This window comes from Triplophysa rosa, linkage group LG16, assembly GCF_024868665.1.
Source record: "Triplophysa rosa linkage group LG16, Trosa_1v2, whole genome shotgun sequence".
Lineage (NCBI taxonomy): Eukaryota > Metazoa > Chordata > Actinopteri > Cypriniformes > Nemacheilidae > Triplophysa > Triplophysa rosa.
Genome location: NC_079905.1, coordinates 941,325 through 968,100, shown reverse-complemented (window position 1 = coordinate 968,100; position 26,776 = coordinate 941,325). Strand labels below are relative to the sequence as shown.

The following is a 26,776-nucleotide window of genomic DNA, read 5'->3' as shown; positions in this document are numbered from 1 at the left end:
ACATTTCCACATCAAACCCTGTGCTGTTATAAATCAAGCGCTTCCTGACAGACAGACAGATTTAAGAATCTTAAAGGTGCGGAGGCAAAAATAAACAGAATCATTTTAAGAAGTCACAACTGGACCTCAGAGACCAAATCTGACCCCTTTTAAAAGCAAATGTTTCTGCTTTACTCTGACTATACACAGATAAAATGAGAGAGGATTCATTAAAAAGCCTCCGATGGGAAAGTGTGTGATGATGAATGCTGCAGTTTGAGAGGGTCGCTGGATCTCTAATGATACTCAAGAGGTCTGCAGCGGTCACTCACACGCACACATACACATTCAAACACACACACACACGCACGCAAACACACACACACACACGCACGCAAACACACACACACACGCGCACGCACGCACACACACGCGCACGCACGCACACACACATGCGCACGCACACACACACACACATGCGCACGCACGCACACACACATTCAAACACACGCACACACATGTTGGGTTTCCATGTTTTATGGGGACATTCCATAGACGCAATGGTTTTTATACTGTACAAACTGTATCTCATATTCCCTCCCCCTAACCCTAACAATCACACACAACTGTCTGCTCTTTTACATTTTCACAAAAGTTCATTCTGTGTGATTTATAAGCTTGTTTCCTCATGGGGACCAAAACATGTCCCCACAAGGACAAGGATTGCGCGCACACATACACACATCCTGAGTCCACATCTCTATATTATAACACACAATGGGATCCATTCAACTGCTCGATGTCACAACATTATTTTCATTCCGCTTAATGAACAGAGATCAGCTCATACATATTTAAACACTTAAACTTACAGTATCGAATGTGTTACGCATGAAAACATTTTCATCATGACAAACGCTGTCTTGTTGACTACACAGGCAGCTTCTGAGACAACACTTGAGCAGAAATGAAGCTCACTGCGGATCAACACGTAACAAAGAGAAAAACTTGAATATCACACACAAATATTGAGACACACCTCAGTTCTTTATTGGACTGAACATCTTTACACCTACACACCTTCATAAGAGCTGAGCCATGTTTTCTTCACTATCATCATCATCATCATCACTGTTACTTCTGTTTTGCTCACTGGGCTGTCAAATACACAACAACTGTCCTTTAAATAAAGTTGGCCATTTAGACGGTTTATCACGGACTCATTGAGAACCCTAAACTAGGATTTTCTGAAAACCTGATGTCAGGTGAAGTGTATGGTTAAAAGCACTACACAAATAAAAGTGAATCCTTCTGTTCGGAGTGTTTGATATACTCAGAGCTGCAGGTGTGTGCGTGTGTGTGTGTTTACAGAGAGAGAGAGAGAGAGAGAGAGAGAGAGAGAGAGAGAGAGGTTCATTACTCATCACAGACAGCGTAACTCACTCTGATCTCATTATGAAGTCTGTCTGACCGGAGAGACGGACAGAAACAAGACAATTACTTCCACTTAAACTCTTTAGCGTCACATTCAGCCCATCTGAGCAATCTTCTAAAAGCTGTTCTCTGATCAGTGAGGATTCACACACACCGTGTTGTCAGTGTTTGTTCTTGTATGTTTCGCTCTTGCTCAGTCTTGAGCTCTAAATGAATCAAGCTTGTAGCTCACTTCGGCATGGCATTTATTTTTCTTTTCCGTTTCAGTGTACACCTGCCCCTGTAAACTATGAATCAATATGTCAGATTTATATATACACAAAAATATATTATAATGTGACTGGTTTACTACTGTGAATGATCAGAAGTGACCTTTGGAAACAACCACCACAGCCATGTGTATCTCCCGACTCAAGCCCACCCTTTCTAGGACCCCCAGCAATCCTCCAGACAGACAAGAGAGAGGGGGGGGAGAGAGCGATGACTCATATTTGTGAGTTGATAGAAGATTCAGAATTCACTAGACACAGACACGATTAGAGTGGAAGTTAATAATGTCTACACCATATGCCAGTCTACATTCATTACATCAGACCAAACACCAGACAAACAAACCAGCAGGTCTCCTGTAGGTGCGAGACATACACCTGCTATCCAAAATAAATAATCCATACACACCTGAGGTCACATGAGCACAATCTCAACATCACACGACACGACAGAAGAGACACACGGTGATGAGAGGATCAGAAGACACCCGAGCACATTCATTTTCAATGAGATCTGACAATCTAACAGCACGTTTGTTTTAAGATTTAGGTAAGTTCACCCTCAGAAAAAATTTAATCTCTAAATCAAAAAAGATTTAGAAAAGTTCACCTTCAAAAAAATGCAGCGACGTGACATCACCACTTGAAGCCGTGTTCTGAGATGATTCAAGCTGTTTCTGAAAGCAAGAACTGGACCTGTGAGTTTGATTCAAACACTCATAACCTCTCATCTTGACATGACACATCATGAATCTAGCTGTTCTTTCCCTCCAGAGGATTAATTTATAAGAAGAAACTGATTCTGTGTCAAAATAAAATGAGCAGCAGCACTTCATCCCATTGGTGATCTGATTTTAAACAGTCCACAGTTTTGTTTTCCTACTGATGTCACCATCGTCAAGGAGAACTCAAGTGCAGGCAGCGGGTACAAAAACTCAAACTTTATTTAAACAAAACAAAAGCCCACGATGGGGGTAAAACGAGAACTGCACAAAGATAAACTTGAAAACAAAGACTTCCCACGAGGAGGCAAAAACTAGAGAACCAGGAAAACTAAACTAAACACTTTACAGGAACTAGACTTGACAAGATGGATTCAAAACTAGGACACGAGGTAAGTATGTCTGCTAGGTTAGGCAAGGCAAGGTAAAGCAAACAAAACAAAACAGCACAGGACAGCAAACACAAGGGCATTAAATAGGGGAACTAACAAGGGATAATTACACTGGGCAGGTGTGGGGAATGAAACACTGGCGGGAAGCTAAACAAGGAAACGAGGGGGCGGGGTCAAGAGTAGAGACAGGAGAGCACATGGCCATCATAAACAAACAATCATGTTTTACTGTTGCAGTACTTGAAACCAAATCTGACAAACTTTTGTGATATTTCAATCATCAGCAAAAACACAGCAAAAGCACACACATCAACCTGAAAAGGATGCTCAACAAAAACAAATCAAATGAAAAATGTATACTTTTTTTATACATTCGGCACACCAAAAATCTCAAAAGTTTGAATCGACTTTCACAAAAAGTGTGACGTTTGGAGCACACATGCTCTTCATATTTCAATCATTTGGATGTATTATGCAGGTCTATTTAACACTGTGTTTCTGAATAAAAGTGTCAGGGAGTCCAGCAGTCATGAGGAAATGGCTCTCTCTCACTCCATTAGGCTGTTGAACAGATGTAAGTGTCTCTCTCTCTCTCTCTCTCTCTGGTTCAGACACAGAGCGAGTATGACAGAATCCTGGCACCGCACAACAGACTCTCTGGACTTTACAGAGTCGTCCGGCCGTGTCTGGACTTCATCTGAACCTCTGCTCTCTGAACCAGATGCTAACACGTGTAGCGTGACCCCGCGCGCAGCGCTCGGCTGCTTCCTCTAGAGCACCGCTGGGTGGAGGGCGAGTGGAGACATTCAAGCGCTGGGAAAGACGATAATGATAAAAACTGATTATAAGTCTATTACGGCCACTCTGCAGGCCTGCGAGCCGAGCAGGGAGAAGAAGAATCCCATTATCTAAGATGTCTGGATAATGGATTTTGCGTGAGGGGCTTTCTCTGGCACGGGGTATTGAGTGTTAGGAATATTATCTTCATGAAGCCTGTAATGATACCTGTGGGCTGGCCAATAGAGAAGGAAGAAACTCATCTCAAAGTGCCTCTCTCTCTGTCTCCGACATCTTCTGCAACGCTCAGCATCTTTCCATCACTCTCGCTCTCCGTCACTCCGTCTGGTTTCTTGCTCTTTTCACCTGCTGTTATAAAAAGATCATTATTGTCGACATTAGTGTTGCTTAACCAACTGCTTTATCTCTTGTAAATGAATGTGACCGCAAATGACCAAACCGGGAGGTAGAAAACAGGTGACGGTGTGACGCAAGTGCTTCAGGTGTCACATGAGGCTGAAGATCTGTTTCTGAACTCAGCGAGCTCCCTCTCCCGTCTACAGCACACAACAGACAATCAGAGACTGTCCATCAAAGATTCATCTTAAAAAGACAGCAAGCAGCTATTTGAAAGTTATAAAACCTTTAATATATTCAATGCAATGCAAGTTTATTTATTTAATACGTCTTACAATTGTTGCATCGTTTCACAATCACGAAAAGAGGAAAATGAATAAGTGTGACGAATACATAGAGAATACAATACAACACAATATATGGTATTATTGCAAAAAATAGGACCATCCTAATAAAAGTGTTATTAATAGAATTATAGTCACATGCAATATCATTTGAAAACAGGTCGGAAACAAAACCAGAAATTATACATTTCCAGTAAAGCCCATTGCACATAGAATCCGAAATTTGCCTCAGAAATTTTCGCACGTTAAAAAATAAATACAACCTCACGTTGTGTCAACCACATTCACACACTGCCTCCGATATTTTCATCCGTCGTAAAAAAAATTGGACTGGGTTCGATTTTGAAAGGTGTTTTGACAATTCAGAGACACCGTACAAACGAGCGCCAAATACGAAAAAGCGCATACGAAAATTTCGGACTGTATTTGCAAAGACTTTAAGAGTCCAGTAAGATGCAATGGACTACTTGTACGTAGCCTACTTCCGACTTGAAATCGTACGACTCACTAGTTTCCGGTTATATTTATGGGCTGTTGCTCTCTGTGAAACCTAAACGGTTAAATATACGACTTATACATACATACATTATCAACGACATAAGAAAAGTCGAAAGTTATTAAAAGTGAAAAATAAACTTTAATTCATATAAAATATGTTCAAAGCAGCACTTTCGGCCGCCATTTCAGGATTCAGAAGGATCCTGCTCGACCAATCACCTTCCTCGCATGTTGTTATGGAAAGGACAGGTCTCGCTACTCGCTTGTCATTGGTTAGCTGTGAAAAGGAGCTTGACGTAGGGCGTTTTTTTCAGAAAAATTGAACTTTTTTCAACTTAAAAAGACGCCCTGAGCTGCAGAAAAGACGCCGGGGCTGACGTTTAAAAAAGCACTCAGGACATTTTTTGAAAACACGGTTTACTCCATGTAAAACAGCTGTGTAGCAGCTTCGAAAAAGAAGTCAGGTCTGAACACGGCCTAATGTATTTATTTGGCATTAAATCTGCTCTATCTGAACAGTGCTATTTTTAAAATACTTATATTTTTAAATACTTTGCAATGTGAATGAACGTCTAATTAATTAAAATGCAATCATTGTATGGTGTGATTTTATTGTCATTAAAATGTATGAAATATAATCTATGAATAAGACTAAACCGTTAGGAAATAGCGTTTAGGAAAGCGATGGAGTGCATACAATGGCTTTATTATTCGGCAGATGAGTATACGTTTATAAAAAATATTAGGAGGTGAACTTCTGCTAATTTAAGATCTGTCATAAAGACCCACATTAAAGCATGTTAACAGGATTTTTTTAATGAAGTGACCACACTAAAAATAGAAATAATCTACCATGATCTCTGCATGTAGATACCCTTAACACTGTTACCGGAGATGACATCGAGGAGAACGTGGAAGACTACGTGCAAGTAGTCCATACTGTGCACTAGGGCTGTGTATCGCCAACAAATTCACAATACCATACAAGTCCACGATACGATATGTATCCCAATACAGGTCCATTTTTAATACATTTCTAGTATTACAGATTTAGAGCATAATAGACTTGCAGAAACTTGCCATTCATAACTAATTATCAGTTCATCTGACAAATCAAATGATGTATGCATGTGTTACAAATAGACAATAATAAATATGATTATATGCTTAAACGTGCAGTCAGAGTAAATAGATTCAATTAAAATAGAAATACATAATTGGTTTCTAGATGTACGATTATAAATGTGACCGGTGCTGTAAGATTTTAAGCAGGTCTTTGCTCTTCACTTTCTATTACACACACATTTACTGTGGCTCTTCCACGTCTTACTTTTCAAACGCGTTACTGCATTATGAGCAAGCGGCACGTCACTACATTGCTCCAGCGGCGGGCCTTTCATTGATTTTAATTGTGGTTTTATAGTGGAAAATTGTTACAAAATATTTTTTTGCATAATAATTGGCTCATTTCAAAATTGCTGCAGAATCGATACGGAGGCAGTTGTATCGATGCGAGCATCGTCAGGAGCTCATGACGATGTATCGCCGTATCAATATTTTGAACACAGCCCTACTGTGCACACAGTAGTAGAAAGCACACATCACCAGTACACACCATTTTGATGAATTTAGAAATCATGTGTTGCTGCAATGCATTCTGGGACCCAGGACCACAAAACCAGTCATAAGTAGCACGTGTACATTTGTAGCAATAGCCAAAAAAATTATAGATTTTTCTGAAAAAATCATTAGGATATTAAGTAAAGATCATGTTCCATGAAAATATTTTGTAACTGTCCTACTGTAAATATATCAAAATGTTATTTTTGTGAGTTTATGCAGCAAAATCGTGAACAAAAATGGCTGGAAACACACCAAACATGACTCGCTGCTCGCTCTTTGAGAATGACCCACTCAAGATTGATATCTATGTAAAGCTTAGAATTTCAGCTTTCGGATTCATCGACTCTCCACAACGCCATTACAGCGGTGAGCCAATAGAGAGCGTTAAAACAAACCTGTTTCTTCCTAGCAACGGCCTGCTACAGCGCCGATTTTCTCAACGTTTAGATTTTTTTGCACCCTCAGATTTCAGAGTTTTAAATAGTTGTATCTCAGCCAAATGTTGTCCTATCCTACAAACCATACATCAATTGAAAGATTATTTATTCAGCTTTCAGATGATGTATAAATCTCAATTTTGAAAAATTGACCCTCGTGACCGGTTTTGTGGTCCAGGGTCACATATGACACACTCATCCTCCTCCTCTCATCAGCTCTGTATGTTGTGCGAGGCGTGTAAACACAGCTCTCGGCTTTTTGTCTCAGCACAAGTACTTACCTCAAGTCTCTGGACAATACATTAAAACTCAATTACACGTCTATAGACCGAAGAGATCCCGCAGCTAACAAACAAACAGCTTCGCTCGCGCTTCTCTTTGACCTGTGATTGACAAACGCTTCAATCAGTGCGCTGTGTGTTAAACCCGAGACCTTTCACTTTGTTTAATGCCCTCTCAGTCATAGAACACAGAGCACGCTAAGACACGCTACACGCATGCAGTTTCATGTCACTAGGTCCTCGCAGAGGTTTATGGCTTGTCGTTCATACATAAATGCATGCGGTAAGAAATGGGACACTTTAAAACATTTGCTTCTGGTCTCGCCTGCCGTACGGGGGACCCGCGCGACCTGATGGGAAAACATCATTGCTTTTATTCCAGACAGTTTGCATCATGCATGAAGGCCACGTGGCATCTCGCTTTGGTGAAATGAGACTCGGTACAATTGTAAAGCGCCGATATTCCGACTTGAGGGGTTCTGTTCACACGTAACTCATCCAGACTCGCTCAAGCAAAGATAAACAGAGAGAGAGTTCTGTCCTTTTAGTCACAGAAAGCGGAATTTAGGGCGAAATGTTCCTACCTGTGCTGTCGATTCTCATTATTATCAGTGGTTGATTGACAGTCAGATCAGAACCATCAGACTCGAGTAACCGGGTCATGGGTGCCAGGGCCCGTGTGGGACCACATAAATATTAATCCTCACCTTTGTCATTCAGGTACCAGGTTTCATCCCCGTCAGACAGCGGATCAGGATCTCCAGAGGCTCCGCCGAACTCTTCCCGCAAACGACCTTTAACTCCTGCCATCCTTCCTGCAGAGTACCGTCAGTCCCTGATCGTTCACCACACTCCAGCCGTGTTCACGGACGCAGACCGGATTCAAATTTAAAAGCTTTGCGGGTTCATTAGCTGTGCTCCATCCCCTAACTGTTCCCCCTGCTAACACGGAAGAAAACCACATTTTATTTTTAACTTCTCAGACACCTGGAATGTGAAGGGTTCGGCTCCCATCAGGAGTTACTCAGTAAGGTAAGGTCGGGCCGTTTACACCTGCCGCTATGCATTAAACATGGCATTGGCAGGGGGAATGATGGGATAGCGGCGTGCATGGGTGCTGCGAGTCTTTCATTACCCGAGCCGTGAGGAATCTAATCGACGCGTTCCCTCCATCTCGACAGGCGTCCATCCGTTCACCGCCCCGCTGCTATGGCTGAATACCACCCCTGGCAGGCCGTTCTCCCACTCTTACTTTTATCCGCTCTGTTTCTCTCTCTGTTGTCCTTCGTTGAGCTCTCGCTTGCCCTTTAGCGCGGCAGCTGAGGTTAGTTCCCTCTCTCTCGCTTCCGCTCTCGGTGACCTTGATGTACAGCGAGGGCGCACAGAGACTCACGGGAACAAAGATGCAGAACCTGCAATGCAGCTTCACTCTCAGCACACATGACAATGAGAGAAACACTACAGATAAATGCACACTTCAAGAGCATATGTACACTTCAGAACAAGTGTTTTCAAATGAACTACGTTGTCTTGAAGAACACCAGAGAGTCTGAACATTTAAAAGTGATTCGCAGACATTTTATTTGTGTGTAATGCACATACGTGCATAGACTGTCTGAATACAAATATATACTGTATGTAGAAAATCTAAGTCATTTAAATCAGCGTTTATGTTTGTCCATATTTTAAACAATTTCAGCAGTTTTTAGCGTGTTATTTCACACAGTACACGTTTAATCACAAGGACTAATTTGACATCACTAGGACTTAAAGCGATACTTCACCCAAAAATGAAAATTCTGTCATTATTTACTCACCCTCAGGTTGTTCCAAACCCGTATAAACTTCTTTGTTCTGCTAAACACAAAGGAAGATATTTGGAAGAATGTCAGTAAGCAAAGAGATCTCATCCCCCATTTACTGCCATAGTAGGGGAAATAAATACTATGGGAGTCAATGTTCAATGAGATCTGTTTGGTCACTGACATTCTTCCAAATATCTTCCTTTGTGTTCATCAGAACAAAGAATTATATACGGGTTTGGAACAACCTGTGGGTGAGTAAATAATGACAGAATTTTCATTGTTGGGCGAACATTTTTTTCCCTTTTAATATACAAAAAATAGTTACATTTGAATTTAAAAAGTCTAACAAATAGGTTTAATAAAAGTCTGTTCTGAAAGCGAGACCTTGTTTAAAGCTGGCCGGAGAGTGAAATCACTTTTCTGTCAAGTGTGTTCCTCACAGCAGAGGAGCGCCGGATCATCTGCCAGCGGTGTTCAATCAAGCCAACAGCCTTCTGCTCCGCATACACACAACACCGCAAATCTACTCTGAAAAAAACACTTGCCAAACTGACTCGCTGCCTTCTCAGACAACATCCTAACCACCATGAAGCCTTACAACCTTCTCATACTGGAGACATAGTGGACGTTGACTGTAAAAAATGATTCTGTGTCGTAGTAGATTTCATGAAATGAATTGAGTAAACTTTACTTAATACAATTGTGTTCTTGCTTTTAAACCAAAAATTTAAATTAAAATTATAGAAAAAATCTCGGAATTCTAAATGCACAAATTATTGAGTGACTTCAACTGTTTTCATGTTCAACCCGCTTAAACTTGTATAAAGGATCTTTACATAATTATTTTGTGGTGGGACTACATTAATTATTTTAGTTAATTTCACTAACTGTGAAATTAGAGTTCCCAGCATGCTTTGCATGCAATAGCATTAAGAGAGTCATTTTTTGTGAAAAAGGGTTTATGTGCTTTACAATAAAATAAAAGTCTTGATTTTACTTGATTTATTCATTGAATATTGCGTTAAAAATACGCTTTAAAGTACTTACAAATATTTTGTGTAATATTGTTACCATCATTTTTTTAAGTAAATATCCGTGTCATTTTTTACAGTGCAGCAAGCTGTGGAGGATATAATACTCTAGTATAAAAATACATACATCACACAAACAATGAATAAAATAATACATACAGTAGATGAACTACTTTCCAGCATTAACGAGACAGCTCACCAAAAACTGAGCATTTTTTAAACATTTATTCATCCTTATGTCAGGTCAAACCTGTATTTCTTTCTTCTTCACAAAAGAAGATATTTTGAAGAATGTTGATAATCAAATAAGAAACCCCATTGACTTCCATTGTATGAACACAAAACCAGAAATTTCTCAAAATATCTTCTGTTTTGTTCCAGAAGAAAATGTCACATACAGGTTTACAACCACATGAGAGAGAATAATAAACTTTTACAGTCAAGCACGAGCTCATGAATACATTAGATTTAGTCAAAAGCCACACATCTTACAAGACATCATAATGCCACTTTGCTTTCGAATCACCCTTGGCATTCTGACCGTGTCTGATGATGATGTTCGGAAGAGAGTTAATGCGTTTCCATCATCGATCATTTTAATGGCCTGAGGTGATGAAGAGGAACTCATGTTAAAATGTATTTTAGGTCACTTGTGAACCTCAGGTAATACATTTCACCCCATTATTGTTTAACGACCGTCAGCAGTGGATTTTGCTTTTATTTAATTTACGTTTCCTCGAATATTCATTAGACCAACAAATCAATGAAACCTGACGTCATTTGCATTTGAGTTTTTCGTGACCGGCAGGAAAGCGTCCATCTCATTCAAATACATTTGGTTACGTTCGTTCTTCTGGTGACGAATGGCGCAACGGCTCAAATTAAATTCCCATTAACAAAGACGCTCTGGCCAATTTCCACTCAGAAATACCTCGCTTCCAAAATAACGAGAGTTCGCGAGGCATTGGAAAGCGTCGAAAGTCTGGCTGAATCGCATTAAAAAGGCATTAAAGTTGGCTGGGTGAAGATTGCTCCTTCACATAAACACATTATTCCTTGCTTGTGTTTTTTTTTTGTTTGGCGGGGGTGATTTCGGGCGCTCAGGGCAGCGTCTGCTAACAGCCGCTCATCAACACCCGAGGCGCAGATATAGAGGCAGCCAGCTGTGGAAGCGGGTTAAATGCGGCTCTCGCGTCAGCTCTCTCAGGTCGACAGACTGTGAAACACGCGCTGCTGTACTCTTCACACGAGTTCCTAGACGTGGTCAAGAGTTCCGCAGTCGATCTGAACAGAAATCAACTGCTTTTCAATGATGTGCAGACCTCGACAGCTGTTGTGAAGTGGCTTGAGACATTTAATTGGACGCAACAGTTTCTATTTCACTAGGCCTACTTGCGTTCCTCAAAGCCTTGTGTTGGTTGCCATCGCATTAGAGCCCTTTTCACACAGAGATCCTGGAAAATACACGGAAAATGTGTCCAGGAATTTGTCCCAGGACCATCAGATTTTGTTCATTACTGCCAGTGATTTTCTGGAATCTGCGCACACATCCCCTGAAGATTCCGTAAAGACACGTGATATAATATACTGCAAAGTTCAGTGCTCGAATTGAATCGAGGCTTATGGGGGGTCCCCCCATAAGACTTTCTTTGGTGGGGGTGGGGGTTAGTCTCGCAATATACAATTTATACAAAATACACAATATATTTGATCATAATATGCATAACTACTATTTATCAAAAACAGGATTACATAAAAGAACAGGCTTCTTTTACTGTATTTTGGATCAAATCAATGCAGGCTTGGTGAACAGCAGTGTACGTCCAACAGAATAATTCTAGCATTATTTACCAATGTAGTATTTACTATTTTCCCTAAAAACAACAGGATGATTGACACTTTGTGATAATAATGTTTGTTCCAAAAGACTTGTTGAAATGCAAGAAACTAGTTCATTAGATATTAAAAATATAAATTGTGACAAGACCGGCTGTCAGTCTGTGTGTTAGTGTTGTGGGGATTTTTCAACGATTTCAGTGCAGTTTACATAGTTACGTCTAGTAGGTGGCGGCAAGGGACTGTTATGAGTGAGTCTGTCAGACTAGTCAACCATTTCAGTCCAAAAGTCTGCTTTATTCAGGAACTAACTATGGCTATCAACATGTCAATCAAAGCTATTTCAAGAGTGAATCCAGCATTTATATGCCGATGTAATTCCCGAAACTTTGCAGCGTGTATGTGGCCGTTGGTCTTGTCAGCATGAAAAACAAGTTTTATACAATTCTGAATGGATTATAGCACAGAATAAGCACAACAATAAGTCCCTTTATAATGACTAAAAAGCTGTCACTCATCTTCATCGAGACCTCTAGCACCCCAAAACCAGGCCTAATAATAATTTACGCAAGGATACAAAAGCCCCGACATGGAGTTGATAAATATAGTGGAAAGATATAGAGAGAGAGAAAATTACCCCTCAAAAAAGTAGAAGCTTCCTCTTCCCGACTGCGAGTGCAGGTGTATAATTTAAAAGTTTTACTTAATATTGCATATAGGGATTTATAGTCTGTTTAATATTTGACATGTGCTTCTGTTATCTTGAATGTGTGCTTTCACTGTGCGTGCGTCTATGTCTATGTGTTAGCACGTGTGCATATTGTGGGTGTGTGTGTCTTCTGTTTTCACCTTTTTCTTGTTTTTACAGGTATAACTTTGATTGTTTTGCTTATAGTCAAAATGTCTCATGTACAGCTACTTTGTAACAATGAAAATTGTAAAAAGCGCTATATAAATAAAGTTGACTTGAGTTTATTATTCTCCATTTTTTAGCTGAAGTTAGCTTCACCGGAGCGACACCGATCAATCAGTCATGTCGACGATGTCCTGCGCTTAGCAGTCTTTAAAGAGACATGACAACTAGCCTATAAACAAACTTAATATAAATTATTGTAAATAATTAATTCACGAAATTGACCATATCATTGCATGAATTTAATCACATTTGTTATTATCATTTTTACTCAAATAAAAATATCTGAGGGACCCCCTAAGTCTATTTTTTTACTTATGGGGGTCCCGGATCCCCCCAGCCCCCCTTCAATTCGAGCACTGTTCTATATATATACATATATTTTTTTATATATATATATTATAGTAGGCCAATTTTTTAGTTTTTGATTGACTAACGAACAAAAATTACTTGTTTAACTATATTTGTTTTCATAGCCAAATTAATTAAGATTTATTATAGATGTGTGTCATCACTACAAGGCTTGTTTCTGCCTTTTGTTCACACAAGGCACTTTCCGGGACTGACCCGTTAATGTAGGTCCTCTTTCCGGAATCACTCTTCGGATCAATCCGGGATGCGTTTGCATTCACACTGGCAATTTTTTTGCAATTTTCTGGGATCAGCGGTCTGTGTGAATGGGATTTAGGCATCCTGACAATTTATGCTACCCAGCAGATTTTCCTACCCCGCGTTATACTGCTGAGGTGTTAGATTTAGGGGCGGTTTCCTGGACAGGGATTATCTTAAAACAGGACTAGGCTTTAGTTTAATGAGACAATTTAAGTAGCTTTAACAAACATACCTTACAAACAACATTACTTGTTTGCATTTTAAAACAGCACAAATGCTCTGATGTATTCTATTATATGTCAGTGCAAGTTGTTTTCAGTTTGGACAGCTCTTACATTCATTTTAGTCTAGGACTAGTCTAATTCCTGCCCGGGAAACCACCCCTTATGGTTTGGGAAGGGGTTAGTCCTATATTTTGTATAGAGGTAGCACAAATCGACAGAACACGCGGCATCCAAAGATGCTTGCACACGACTGAGGTCAACATCACACAGTTCACTAATAAACAATGAAGTGAAGCGTTGAGCTGCACCATAACACAAAGCTACACATTACAAAGGCTAATTGAAGCCTCTCTGTTCGTTTCTGCAGAGCATCAGGGTCAAAACAAGATGGAAGACATTTTGTGCAGATCTACAAATGTACATTTTGATGATTGAGTGTTGAATGTGTGGCTCTACGCATTTATAAAATAAATAGATTACTCAAGTCCTTTTATCATGACGTATGAAAGCAGTAAGAATAGAATCAATTCATTCTTCGTTTACAAGTTTACGGGTCAAAGTTCAGCGTGACACGTATGTCCATATAACCCTGAGATGAGAGGAAAAAACAAGGATTGTTATCATTTCTAATCCAATTATAATCTGTTCATTTTTAAAAGTGTGTTAAATGTCACACTGCATATGGCAGCTGTAGCCTATATACTGTAATGTGTAGTATGTAGTGTGTGTGTGTTGAGTTGTGTACACTCTGTGGTCCTCATGAAGTCTTCAATGCCGGTAATGAGCTTTTCCTTCACTCACTACTGACGCCGTTCAGCAGAAAAAAGCGTTTAATAATTTGTGTCGAACGGCCGAGTCGAGCGCTTTCACTCCGCTGACCAAATGTCATCCAGAAATGCTTACGATTACAAAAAAAACCTCACCTGACTCCTCCCACCTCTCCAATATTAGCTCCACGATCAATAAGAAAACAACAACATGATGGACGTAAATAAGCTTTGGGGTTTTACGCACATTTGCATTTGGTTTTGGCACAAGAGAACGATGAAGACACGGTCTCAGAAGAGCTGTGAGAGGAACTCAGGAGCCCAGTTCATGGCCGTCTGGGCCACAGCCAGCGCCGCCGCCCCCAGCGTGGCCGACAGACCCCACACCGCCATCTTTAAAAACTGGTTATTAGTGGTGTTCATGGGAAGGGCTAGCTGGTCTTCGTGGCGTTTCTGGAGCTGCTTCCGCAGGACGGTGTCTGGACGCTGCGTCAGCGTCGACCTCTGGAAGTCCTTAAAGCTGCTGATGGCGATTCTGTGAAGAACAAGAAAACAAACAAAAACAAAAAACAACAAGAATCTATAAATGCTCAAGTAGTTGCTCAAGAGTCTACGCTGAGATGTGGACAAAAACATAATTAAAACATCATCAAATATTCAATTCCATTTCATTAGAGTCTCTGTGGAAGAATAGTAAACACAGAATGCAAATTCAGTTCGCTCACGATAATCAAGAAACACATTCAGAGCGAGAGGAACCGAGGGCTCGGCGTCTGGAGGTCCTCGCTGGTTTTTCTGGTTTTCCTCCTGCGATTCCCAGCGTTCTCCAGCTCTCATTAGGATCTGCGGCTAATGCGACACGGCTGAAAATAGCTGACAGGTAACAGCAGAGCAATTAACTTCCAAACTTTCTCTTCAGCAGCTGGAGACTCGGGAGACGCAGGGTTTGAGCTGATGAAAGCCGCTCTGATGCGGTGACACGGGCCCGGCGTGAGATCTGTCACTCAACTCTGACCCTTAAACTCTCCAAACGCACATCGTCTGTTTAAAGAAACAGTTCATCCAAAAATGACAACTCTGTATGAATGACTCATTTACTCAGAATTCTGTAGGAATCTAGAAAGCTTTAACGTATTAAACAACTAGTTTATATGAGCACTCTGAGTCTTCCGAGGCCAGACAACGTCTTTGTGTGTGGAACAGAAATGGAAGATAATGTGCATAAAGACTCGAAAGCTATCCTGTGACATCGGAAGATCAAGAAATAAATCACGAGAGCTTCCTTTGGGGCATTTGCTGTGTTTTCTCATCTCAACAAGAGCATTTGATGCTGCTGGGTCAAGAATGAGTTTTCTGATTATTTGGTTGAACTACTCCTTTAAAGGTGTCATGAACTGGGCTTGTTTATTGTTTTATACTTATGACGTTCGCGGGGTTTTTACATTCAAAAACATCAAAATCAATAAGTAATAGGCTATTTTCTACCCGGGTTTTGAGGCCGGCTTGACAAACCATCGGTTCGAATGTGTGTGCCGCCATGAAGACTTGACGTAAACGCCCACTGCTATGATTGGATAGCAGTTTGCGTAGTAAACTTAGTTGGAGCCGTCTGTGAATTTGGTTAGACACGTCACGTTAGGTTACACATTAGCACCATTCTCACAGATCGCGAATCTCAAATGTTACGAGAGTTTCCATGATAAATAAACAAACGGGAGACTAACTTATGGATATCACCCAGCACCCAAAATAATACCAAAACACTTCAAAACAGCCTCCATTATTTGCAAACGGTGGATAAAACCTTGAAAAATGATATATGAGCCCGCCAAATCACAGCGATCTCTAACAAAGCAATAGTGACGCTTAGTACAAATATGTTGTACTCACATAAGATTGCTGCGCCATTCCTGTCGGATCCAATATTGACGGCACAGCACTGCTTATCTCCGCAAATCCATCGTCAATCTCTGCCTTGTTCACAAAGGAATCCACGGTAATGTTTTACCCACGTGAGCTGGAACGTCTTTAAAAATAAACTTCAACCACGCATTACTACTGTCGGAATCTGAAGGAGCGACTGTGTTCTTCCACAACCAGGCACTGCACAATATTTTGCGATCTTCAACAGCATGTTTATTGCTTGCTCGCTCTATCTGGTTCTTGTGTTACTTCAGTTCTGTCATGCGCGAACCGGTGGGCGGGGCTAGAGAAGTAGTCGTTGATATTCTTCTGTGGAGGCGGTGTTCAACCTATCAGGTGCATTCCAGGACCTGGCGTTCGCTGGGCCTGGTGTCAATAACAGTTGTCTTTCAGTAACAAGGGCGTTTTCAGTTCTGACACTTACAGGATGTTCGCTTGAATACGATTCCCTCTTATATAACAAAAGCTCGGGTTAAAATTGATGTCTTAATTCATCGCCCCTTTAACTCTTAACCTCTTCCGTCTTCACAGCAACGGTTTCTTTTCTGACGGTGTTGGATCGCTTCTCTCGCTCATTCTGGTCTGCAAAAGAGTTTCTAATTTTGCCGTTTCCACTCTCACAAGCGGCAGATTGTGTGACCTGTGTCACATCAGTCTTGTGTTTTCCCCTCGCTCTCTTCCTCCGCCTCAATCTGTTCCTTCTGTGGTGAAGGAAAGGCAGCAGATGATGGATGTGTTTACACTGGAGGAACATTTCCACGCCTGCACTCAGTCAAACCGTCTCGACTTCAGTCTCTCACTTGTCTGTCGTGATAACAGTCCTTGACGTTCACGTTCACCTGCTTTCACTCAGTGCCGAGGAACCTGACCACCGTTAGACCCCTGGGAGCCGGACACTAGTTTCTAAGTGCGTACTGTATGCTTGAACCTCTCTCTCGATGTCGTAACATGATTGGTTAACACAGTTCAGCGAGACGGTCTCGTTCTTGATGGTCTTATTATTAGACACTTGCTGCTGAGATGGTATGCCCAATTACCCATGAGTCCTGCTCGTGTGTGTCCTGCAGGCTTTTGTGAATCAGCTCTGATGTCCCAATGACCCGTAAGCGCTGGCTCTTTGTCATGTCACCTGACGCTGCTCACTGGAGCGCGGCGTGACACTCCAGGACTTCACTTACTCGCTCACACACACATATTAAAGTACAGTAACGGGGAAGATTTAGTTTTGTTTCCATGTGTCTGAAAAAACAGAGTAGCCACATGCTTGACAAGCATCGAAGTCTGAAGCACATCACATTTTACGTACCTTCACAACAAAATACTGTTAACTGCATGTCCTTGAACAATTCAACCAAAAATAACAATTGTGTCATCATTTATTCCCCTCATGTGGTTGTAAATCTGTGCGTGACTCTTTCTTCAATGAAACACAAAAGAAGATATTTTGAGAAATGGTTGTGTTCATACAATGGAAGTCAATGGAGCTCAGTGTTGAACATTCTTCAAAATATCTTCTTTTGTGTTCTGAAGAAGAAAGAAACTCATCCAGCTTTGACTGACGTGAGGGTGAACAAATGATGCAAAAAAACATTTTTAGCTAAACCATCCCATTCATTTGGGTTAGGTTCATGGTGCCATGGTTTTTCAGACACGTGAAAATGTGCAAGGCGTCACATGAAGCACACAATGAACGTCAAAACGCTAAAAAGAAATATAACAATATAAACCAGCTGCACGTCTGCACCTGCAAACAGCGCATAATATCCACTAATACTATCCAACACGACCTGAACACATGATTTAATCCAACAGGTAACGTTAACTCTAAACACTGATCATAATTCCTGCTGATGATATAAATTCGGTGTGTTTATGACACGGGAGCGGAGCGCGAGGTCGTGTGTTAGCCTGCGGCCGTGTGCAGGAGGATTAATGAAGAACATTTGGGGGTCAGAACCATTAGAAAGAGCGTGCCACTCCTCATTACAGCACTGCACGGGGTCAAACAGTACAATAGAGAGCAAGGTCACAGGTCACGCCCTCCAGAGAGTCTGCTCATTTCACTGACACACACACAGATGCTGCTGGGGGAGGGGTTATGCAAAACACGCAAGGGCTTTAATAAGCCAGTGAGGCGGGGCTTAGTTACTGCAAGACTGATTTGCATAAGACATGTAGATAGAGAAACAATGACAACAAACCACTTTCTTTTACTCCAATCACCCGTCTCACCCTCATTTCTGTCTCTTTCTCCCGCTTTCTATTTGTCTCGCTCTCATTTCTGTCTCTCTCTCAATCTTCATAGTCAAAGGCAGGCGCGGGGAGATCTTAAACGAGACGGATCTTCTCTCTGATGGCTTTTTCGGGGCTCTGGGGCTTGAATTCACTTCCATCTGAACGGCAGAGGAATGGCTTGCCCCCGCCGTCAGAGATAAATCATTAAAGTGCTTTCACCTGCATCTGTGAATGCGATCGGTGGTCTGACGGCGCGCGTTTGTACGACGCAGACAGCTCAGGCTGAGACATCAAAACAGGAGCTCAGGAGAGGGGATATGATGTCATACTCAACAGTTCCACCTGCTGGAAACACGATGATAAAAACGCCCCTCAGGACCCAACATGTGAGCGTTGAATACCAACAGATGTGTGTAAACTCATTACCAGCAGAAACCATCATCCTGCAGACATGAACGATACGTGTGCTTTTACTTTTCTGAGCATTCACATCATACTGTAGGCAGACTTGTCATGAGCACTAACGAATCTCCCACGACGAGACCAAGAACATGAATTAAGTCAGTAAATGGGATCGATGTTGATATGCAGTTGACTTTAAGAGTGCTACAATCTTCAATATACTTCAATAGGCTGAAGTAAAATGACAAAATGTCTTTTGTAGTGGTTTATGTATGAACTCACATGCTGTGTGACTGTAGAGCTGCAGACTGGGCGAGCAGAGAAGGCGGGCAGCTCTCGAACAGACTCTGAGCTCGACCAATCAGAACCTCGTACGGCAGATCCTGAGGCATCTTTGACAACAGGTGATGAACGCTGGGCATATCACACTCGCTGCTCTTCACCTCCTCTTTTCTGTACAACACAATCTGAGAGAGAGAGACAGAGACACAATGCCAATAAAGTACCTTTAAATAGAATAGAATATAGAATACAAATCTTTTAATCTGATTGGCTGTTGTTATGTGATTTATATCCATCCATCATACACAATTGTTTTGTGTTTAAGGCAAAAAAACAAAATAACTTTTTTTTTAAACGCACATAAAACATTTTCAAAGTCTAAATATAATTTCTGTTCATTTTTTGATATATTCAGTTTTCAAACGATTTCTTGTTCAAGACACACTGAGCAGTTTGTCAATGAGGGAAAAAGGTCCCCACTGGCAAAAAATACGTCTAAGTTGTACATAACGATATTTATTGAAAATCTAAAAATGCCAAAAGTGTTCTATGATCTTTAGGTTTAGGGATAGGGTTAGGGGATAGAATATACAGTTTGTACAGTATAAAAACATTACGCCTATGGACTGTCCCCACGGGGATAGTCAACCAAAGCCTGTGTGTGTGTGTGTGTGTGTGTGTGTGTGTGTGTGTCTCTGTGTCTGTGTGTGTTGGTGCGTGTTGTGTGGTGTTGTGTGTGTGGAGTGTTTTGTGTGTGGGTGTGTGTGTCTTCTGTGTTTTCAACCTTTTCTTGTTTTTGCAGGTACAACTTTGATTGTTTTGTTTGTAGTCAATGTGTCTCATGTGCAGCTGCTTTGTAACAATGAAAATTGTAAAAGCGCTATATAAATAAAGTTGAGTTGAGTTGAGTGTGTGTGCGCGCGTGTGTGTGCGTGTGTGCGTGTCAATAAAGCTTGATCTGATTCAGAGCAAACAGCAATAACATTTTCAGACCTGCTGTTGATGTCTTAAACATCTGACCTCAAAATTAAGCACATTAACAGATGTTCACTACACTACACAGACAACAAGCTGGAGCAGAAGCCGTCATCTCAATCTATAGTGCATCCCAGTAGAGGACAAACAACAGCGTTTCATTTCCAAACAAATCTCACTCCGGCCGTTCAGACTGAAGCTGGGTCACGTCCAGAGTGACTGTATCCACACATCTCCAGCCCTCCCCGACTTCAAACGGCCCCCTTCGCTTTCCATGTTGTGTCTAGCAGGGGCCGAGCTCGTGGAGGCAGAAAAAAGATTCAAGCACAAACACACGCAGCCGTCCATACAAACCTCTGGTGAATTCATTAGACTTGTTTAATTAACTCAGTCCCGCTACAACAAAGTGCCCTGGATTCACACATCAGACGAGAAAAAAAAGCTGAAAATTCCTTCCTTCTCTTTGAAACAAGCTTTTTTTTGTTGTGTTGATAAATTAGCTATCGCCTAAATAAGTGAATTAACAAATACAGAAGTTAAACTTTGTAAACAACGTCCTCCTTCCAGATTACAAAGGCCTGTGTATATTCAGATGGATTATATGACTCCATTAACAGTGTGGAGGATTTATTTCTGCCGTTTTCCAATGTTTCATGAAAAATAACCTTTGATTGTTGCATCAGGATTCTAGTTTCTAGTCCAAATCGTCTGGTTTGAACATACAGTTTGCATTTGTAAGTATGGAGTCATTTAGCTCAATATCCTTTCTACAATAAACCATGCTAAATCAGTTTCATATCAAAAGGGTTCTGGTTTGAGGACACTTGGCGACACTTGACTTGGTCAATCTTGGACGTGTGAGATATTCTGAGAGCCCGTTACGCCACACGCAGAAAATAACACGGCGGTCTGAATGTCATCCAGCTAGAATATATCTCCTGACATGACACACTTTTAAGTGCAATGACGTCTTTCCTTGCGCTTACACGAACAGAAAAGGTCAAAATGCGGCGCGGCCTTGATGTCCGGCAGAATAAAGAGAAGATCCATCTTACCACAGCGGCAAAGTAAACGGCCATGAGCGGATGAGAGGCCAGGAAGAAATCATAGAGTCGCAGAACGTGTCTGAAGTCGGACAGAACGTAGCCGTACCATGTGATCAGCCAGCTCAGGGCGAAGATAGTGCCCACCTCGGCCCTGTAAACCAGAGAAAAGACGATAATGACAAACATAATCTGCATCGCATCATTCACTGGGTTTCCTCATAACATCTGTCAATAATCAAATGATATTTGACCTACACTGTAACTGTATTTTCCGCGTTGGTCAGATGTGCAAACTTGAATTAAAATGATAATTTCATGATATCCCCGACGCAGCAGAGCGACCACAAACCCTCCAGAAAGTCGCATGCCGAACACAAGAACGCATGTTTGACACGTTCATTCATCACATGCGAGCGGTTTAACAGCTGAAGGGGCTTTCTTCCATTTGTGAACGTGTCGTATGGTTTCCGCTGTCATGACTGGAAGATGTGAGGAGGAAATAAAAACCATAACAATGAAGCCCAAAGCTCCACCCCATATGGACAGACATTATGCTGTCAATTTACAACTTCCTGCTCAAAACATGGCACAGAAAGCCTCTTCAAAGCCCAATTCATACAGATCTGTGTATGTCTGTAACGTCACTGATCTACATACACAGAATATCTGTTCAAATCAGAGAGGTGCTTGTGTGTCTTCTGTCTGTACAAATCTCACATATCTTACCATTGAATTACATGTATTCGGGTGCTAATGTAGAAAATTGTGGATCATATAATAATAAACAACTGAATAAACTCATTATAAAGACAAGCACACGCTCGGCCACACTCACGGACAGCACAGATAAAATCACACGAGGCGTTTCAGGACGGGGTGTTCTGCTGAGATCAGCCAGGTAAACGCTTCTCTGTATGAAGAAACTGATGCAAGTCTATGTAAACAGACAGCACGACATGTCTTTTTTAGACTGGCCTGTTTGCCCAGAGGCTTTTAAGAGTTCTACCTTTTATTAACTTCTTTGTAAAAGTCTGAGAGTGAAAGCAACAGCCCGAGCGAGCAACACCATTAAACCTGTGGACCGGCGAGACGCTCGCATGCAATATTTACCAAGAACCTCTTATTCTCTACATTTTACATGACATGCCATTATAAATAACCTGCTTTTATAAAGGAGAGCTGAGAAAGTGCACGCAAGAGAGCGCTGAGCATCTGCGCCGAGTTACAGGTTTTAAGGAATGACTAACTGAAAGAAACTGATGCTACGAACATCACGAAATTAATTCATCTGAAGAACTCATGTAAAATAACAAATTTTGTTAAAAAAAATCATTAATAACTACAGAGCATTTAATATCTGATTTAATGTCACAAAATATTCAGAATATTTCTTTTTTCATTTAGTTCATTGCCGTTTTGGACTCATTCTATAAATGTTGTTGTATTGTAGGATTTAATGAGAATTAAGTGCAAATGTTTGCTTAATGTCAATCAAATTATGATGAATTCATAGTTAAAGAATCAAAGTTTTGTCACAAGAATCTGATTATTGTATAAATGATATAATCCAGTTAGACATTTAAAAAGACCCGTTTACAGCTCACCTGAGCTTTTTTCACTGTCTGAAGGACCTCACACAGCAGTTCCCCATGAGAATTCTTCATAAAGCATGCATGCAATCCGGGAAATCAGTTTTAAACAGAGCTGACGTGCAAGACAGTGAATCGTATAACCATACACGTAATTCTTGCCCTTTCTGCGTCTCGTTCAATTGAATCGTGACTAATTCCACTGATTTAAGAGCAGTTACAGGCAACAAACACAGACAAGCGTGATCTATTTTACAGACTCCTGAGGCTTTTATATGCTCAGATTGTGTGTGTGTGTGTGTGTGTGTGTGTGTGTGTGTGTGTGTGTGTGTGTGTGTGTGTGTGTGTGTGTGTGTGTGTGTGTGTGTAATGGTCGGAGATAAACCTGTTAGCAGGTGACACACTGCCATGAATGTGCGTAAAGACAACATCTGCTGCCCTCTACAGGACGCACACAGAACTGCACTAACATCAGCTGAAATGTTCTGGGTTGAAAGCAAGTATTAGTTTTCATTGATTTTCATAAATATCTTTTCATTCTGGAAAAACTGCAGCATTGTTAAATCATTCACAGCGAATCATTACTGAGATTAAGAGTCACCTGATCATGAAGTCATGCAGTTCAGGGTCCACACGCTCCAGAATGGGCATCAGGTAGTTCAAGATGTGCTTTGTGCTGTCCATAGTGGGGTCCATGAAGTCTCTGCAGATCCCAGAAGAAACTGTTTTAGTGCGGGAAACCTTATAAAAGTGACCAAAGCTCATTTAATATACCTGAGATGGTGATTGGACAGTTTCTCCATGAGCGCGATGGTCAATCTTTCTCCCACCACCAGCAGCAAGGTCACGGTGATGTCATGATATCCCTGATAATAGTGCAGCTGAGGGTTCCTCCTCAAAACATCCAGAATGATGTCAATCAGCTGTTCCTGGAGAACCCCCCTCTCATCCACACGCATGCCTGGGGAAAATACATTCACAACCTTTACTGAACCTTTAACACAGAACATCACCTGTCACTAACTAGAAGCAAATCTAAGGGCCCGAGGATGAATGAGTGAGCTCATACGTCAATGTCACCGTTCTTGAACTGATAATAGACATCACACACTGACCCTTTGGGAAGCGGCGCATTGATCTCCTGACATCAAGCACCACCTGTCTGTGGTCTTTGTGGCCCTCGCGGGCATCTATAGCTTTAGAAGAAGGAAAGATGGAGAAAAGTTGACATCATCTTGAACTGTTCTTCTGTAGAAGAGTTCACAAATCCACACTTACAGGGTTTAGCAGGCAGATTGTAGACATTGACGCTGAGGAGTTTGGGCCAAACTTTTCTTCTGATGTCATCCGTCAGCAAACCACCCTCACTCCCAGCCGCCTGCCGCAGGGTCTCGATGTCCACGGGGTCACTGTTCAGGGCCTGATGGATATCCACAAGCTTCTGTTTCTTCCAGGACAATTGTTCTGCAGGTGGAGTTCAGAAAGTGTGAAAATATCCTAACATTACAGATAAAAATAATATGTGGCTAGTCACCTGCTTGCTAGCTTCCCTGAGAAGAGAACATAACACATCAAATCACTGCCGCATCAACACACTACCTGTCAACTAAAGCAAAGCTCAGAGACCTTCTCACATCTTCTCACGTTTTACTTATGTTCAGTAAAAAAAGTATTGCGGCAATGTTGGAACCAAAACAAAACCTTGTTGTCTATATCTATATTTACATTTTGAGGAGTATATTTAATGCGACTCAAAATTAGAAGCAAAGTCAAACTATCTGTTTTTATCAGTTCATTTGACAGGCTGCAAAAATTAAGAGGCGTGGCTTAAATGCAGGGCCGGAAGTTGATACAGCGACGACTGTTGAGTTTGATTCCAGTTGCCTTTAACTTATACTTGAATCATTTTTTATGTTTTACACCTGCATTTTCCTCTTCGAAAAGCAGACATGCAAGTCATTCCGACTAAAGGGTGTGTTCTGATGGTAAAGTGAGGTCAGTGCTGCACACCCGCTATTCATGAGCTTCAATCAATCGGGTCACTCACTGGTGCGCACGCGCTTACTCTCGCTCTACTGCTTAGGGCCCAATTAAAATCATTGTAAAACTAAAACCTTACATAAATCACACGAACAGATATGATTTCTATCATAATCTCTCATCAATGTAATGACAATTCATTCCGACACAAAACAACGGACTCCAGTCACACACACATTTAGACATCATCGTGGATCTCCCCGCACACCTTCAACGAATTTCTAAAAGATCCTTATGTTTAACGTTACCAACCACAAACATATTATATCTTAGACTTGACATTCAGTGACAGTCATCAAAGTCAGATCTCCCACACATTCAAAGAGTTTATACTTTAATGGATCACACACGTTCAGTGCGATTATAATGAATCTCTCACACTCACTGAGTTGACGTCATATCAGGTAACGTTAACGTTAACGTTACCTTCATTTCTCCTCACAGTCGCTCGGGATTCGTTACCCTGAGGTCTCTTTCTCCCCCTTTTCATATTCTATGCAGCGTACAGTCATGAGGACATAAATCGCAAACTTTTACAATTATATTAAGGTGAATTTAATTTAAAACTGACAGGAAAAGAAAGTGATATTCCCTTCAGATCTCGCCGGTGACGCCGAGTTGTGCGAGTCTCACGAGCTTTGCTCCTATTGGCTGTTAGACAGAAAACGCCGGTGAGTCACTCAACCTTGACTGGCATCTACCTCGTACCCGATTGGTCAAAAGACTCCTCGTACCCTGACGCCATTGGTCTACTCTAGTCGAAACTTGTTTGCGCCAGAGCCGTTGAAAAACAGAGTTGCGACACATTTTTATCTCGCCGCCGCGTGGTCACGTGGTTCATGAATGGGTTTAAGCGGGAGAGACAGTGGTAGCAGCTGTATTTGCAACACATTTCACTAAATACCAACACAATATATGCACTGATTACTATGTTGTTTAAGTTTATAGTAACATTTTGTCTGATAAATGAAAGTGACCTATTTTTCAGATATGGTGATCCATACCTGAAATGTGACCTCTGCATTTAACCCATCCAGTGAGTAGTGAACACACGTACACCCGGAGCAGTGTTAGAAATGTGTTAGAGAGACAGTATTAATCAGTTTTCTGTGTTTAATTTGACTAGGGGGAATGCATAATGTGCAATACATTAACAGTATGCATGCATTCATCTGTTTCATATGCTTCTATATGAACATCTGTACATTTACGTTTAGTCATTTAGCAGATGCTTTTATCCAAAGCGACTTACAGAGAGTTCAGGGAGCAATAAAGGGATATGTCATATAGGGGCAATAATACAATTGGAGCTAATACCAAGTTACTAACCCTAACCTGCTGAGAGAAAGAGAGTACAATGTTAAATTATGTTAAGACATTCACATAAAAAATGCACAAGTAATTTATCAATAAGTACTCAATAAATGCGAGTGTCGCAACTCTGTTTTTCAACAGCTCTGGTCTGCGCCTGCTCACACAGAAAAAGCGGCGTGTTGGTCTTTTTACACGCGTTACGTAATGTTTGACTGACTATTCGAGTGATTCAAGTTTCAGATATTATTACACTCATGCAGATAGGTTTGGTAAACATAAAATAAGTATAATTAAAAACATTAAATGTAATCCTTTAGCAGATGCTTTAAACCAAAGCGACCCACGTACCTTTTGCCCTGAAAATAAAATAAAAACAAAATGCTATCTAATTAAAATATAATGTTTTAATGTTAAAATATAATAACATTCTACAAACGTTTTGTCTGTCTGAGTAGCTTTTGCTAAAAGAACTGCACTCTTAAAAGAAGAGTTTACCATTAGCGTTAGTTGCTTTTGTTGAACTATCCTGTTTAATTTAAGATCTCGTGTTTATCAGTTATTTAAAGTTACCTATTTATTTGAGGTCTCTAAATTTACAATTACTTAAATTAAGTAGTAGGTATGCTGAACACATGGGCCCGTGTCTCCTAGACAAACAACTATCATAGG

At 41.0% G+C, this 26,776-nt stretch overlaps 1 protein-coding gene and 1 long non-coding RNA gene across 2 annotated transcripts; both read right to left on the bottom strand.

Moving 5' to 3' along the window:
• Positions 1 to 2,658: 2,658 nt before the first annotated feature.
• LOC130567190 (uncharacterized) lies at positions 2,659 to 8,493 on the bottom strand. Its single transcript, XR_008964554.1, has 4 exons — positions 8,249 to 8,493; positions 7,821 to 8,055; positions 4,034 to 4,130; positions 2,659 to 3,942 (listed from the first exon to the last, which is right to left on the bottom strand). It is a non-coding gene; the product is annotated as an uncharacterized LOC130567190 (long non-coding RNA).
• Positions 8,494 to 9,264: 771 nt separating this feature from the next.
• Positions 9,265 to 25,425, bottom strand: zgc:63863 (uncharacterized protein LOC393372 homolog). The gene is made up of 8 exons (XM_057355092.1): positions 25,220 to 25,425; positions 24,032 to 24,217; positions 23,869 to 23,949; positions 23,528 to 23,714; positions 23,355 to 23,456; positions 21,174 to 21,315; positions 19,144 to 19,328; positions 9,265 to 14,836 (listed from the first exon to the last, which is right to left on the bottom strand). The coding sequence occupies exons 1-8, from the start codon at positions 25,281 to 25,283 to the stop codon at positions 14,593 to 14,595; spliced, it is 1,191 nt and encodes a 396-aa protein (XP_057211075.1). The 5' UTR covers positions 25,284 to 25,425; the 3' UTR covers positions 9,265 to 14,592.
• Between the last annotated feature and the right edge of the window lie 1,351 nt (positions 25,426 to 26,776).

What these genes read in the sequence shown, in the direction of transcription:
- zgc:63863 (XM_057355092.1), bottom strand. Translation starts at nt 25,283, where the DNA reads ATGAAAAGGGGGAGAAAGAGACCTCAGGGTAACGAATCCCGAGCGACT. An exon ending in GACTGTGAGGAGAAATGAAG is followed by an intron (nt 24,218 to 25,219) that starts GTAACGTTAACG and finishes CTCCACCTGCAG; the next exon opens with AACAATTGTCCTGGAAGAAA. An exon ending in GCTCTACAGTCACACAGCAT is followed by an intron (nt 14,837 to 19,143) that starts GTGAGTTCATAC and finishes TGTTCTTCACAG; the next exon opens with AATCGCCATCAGCAGCTTTA.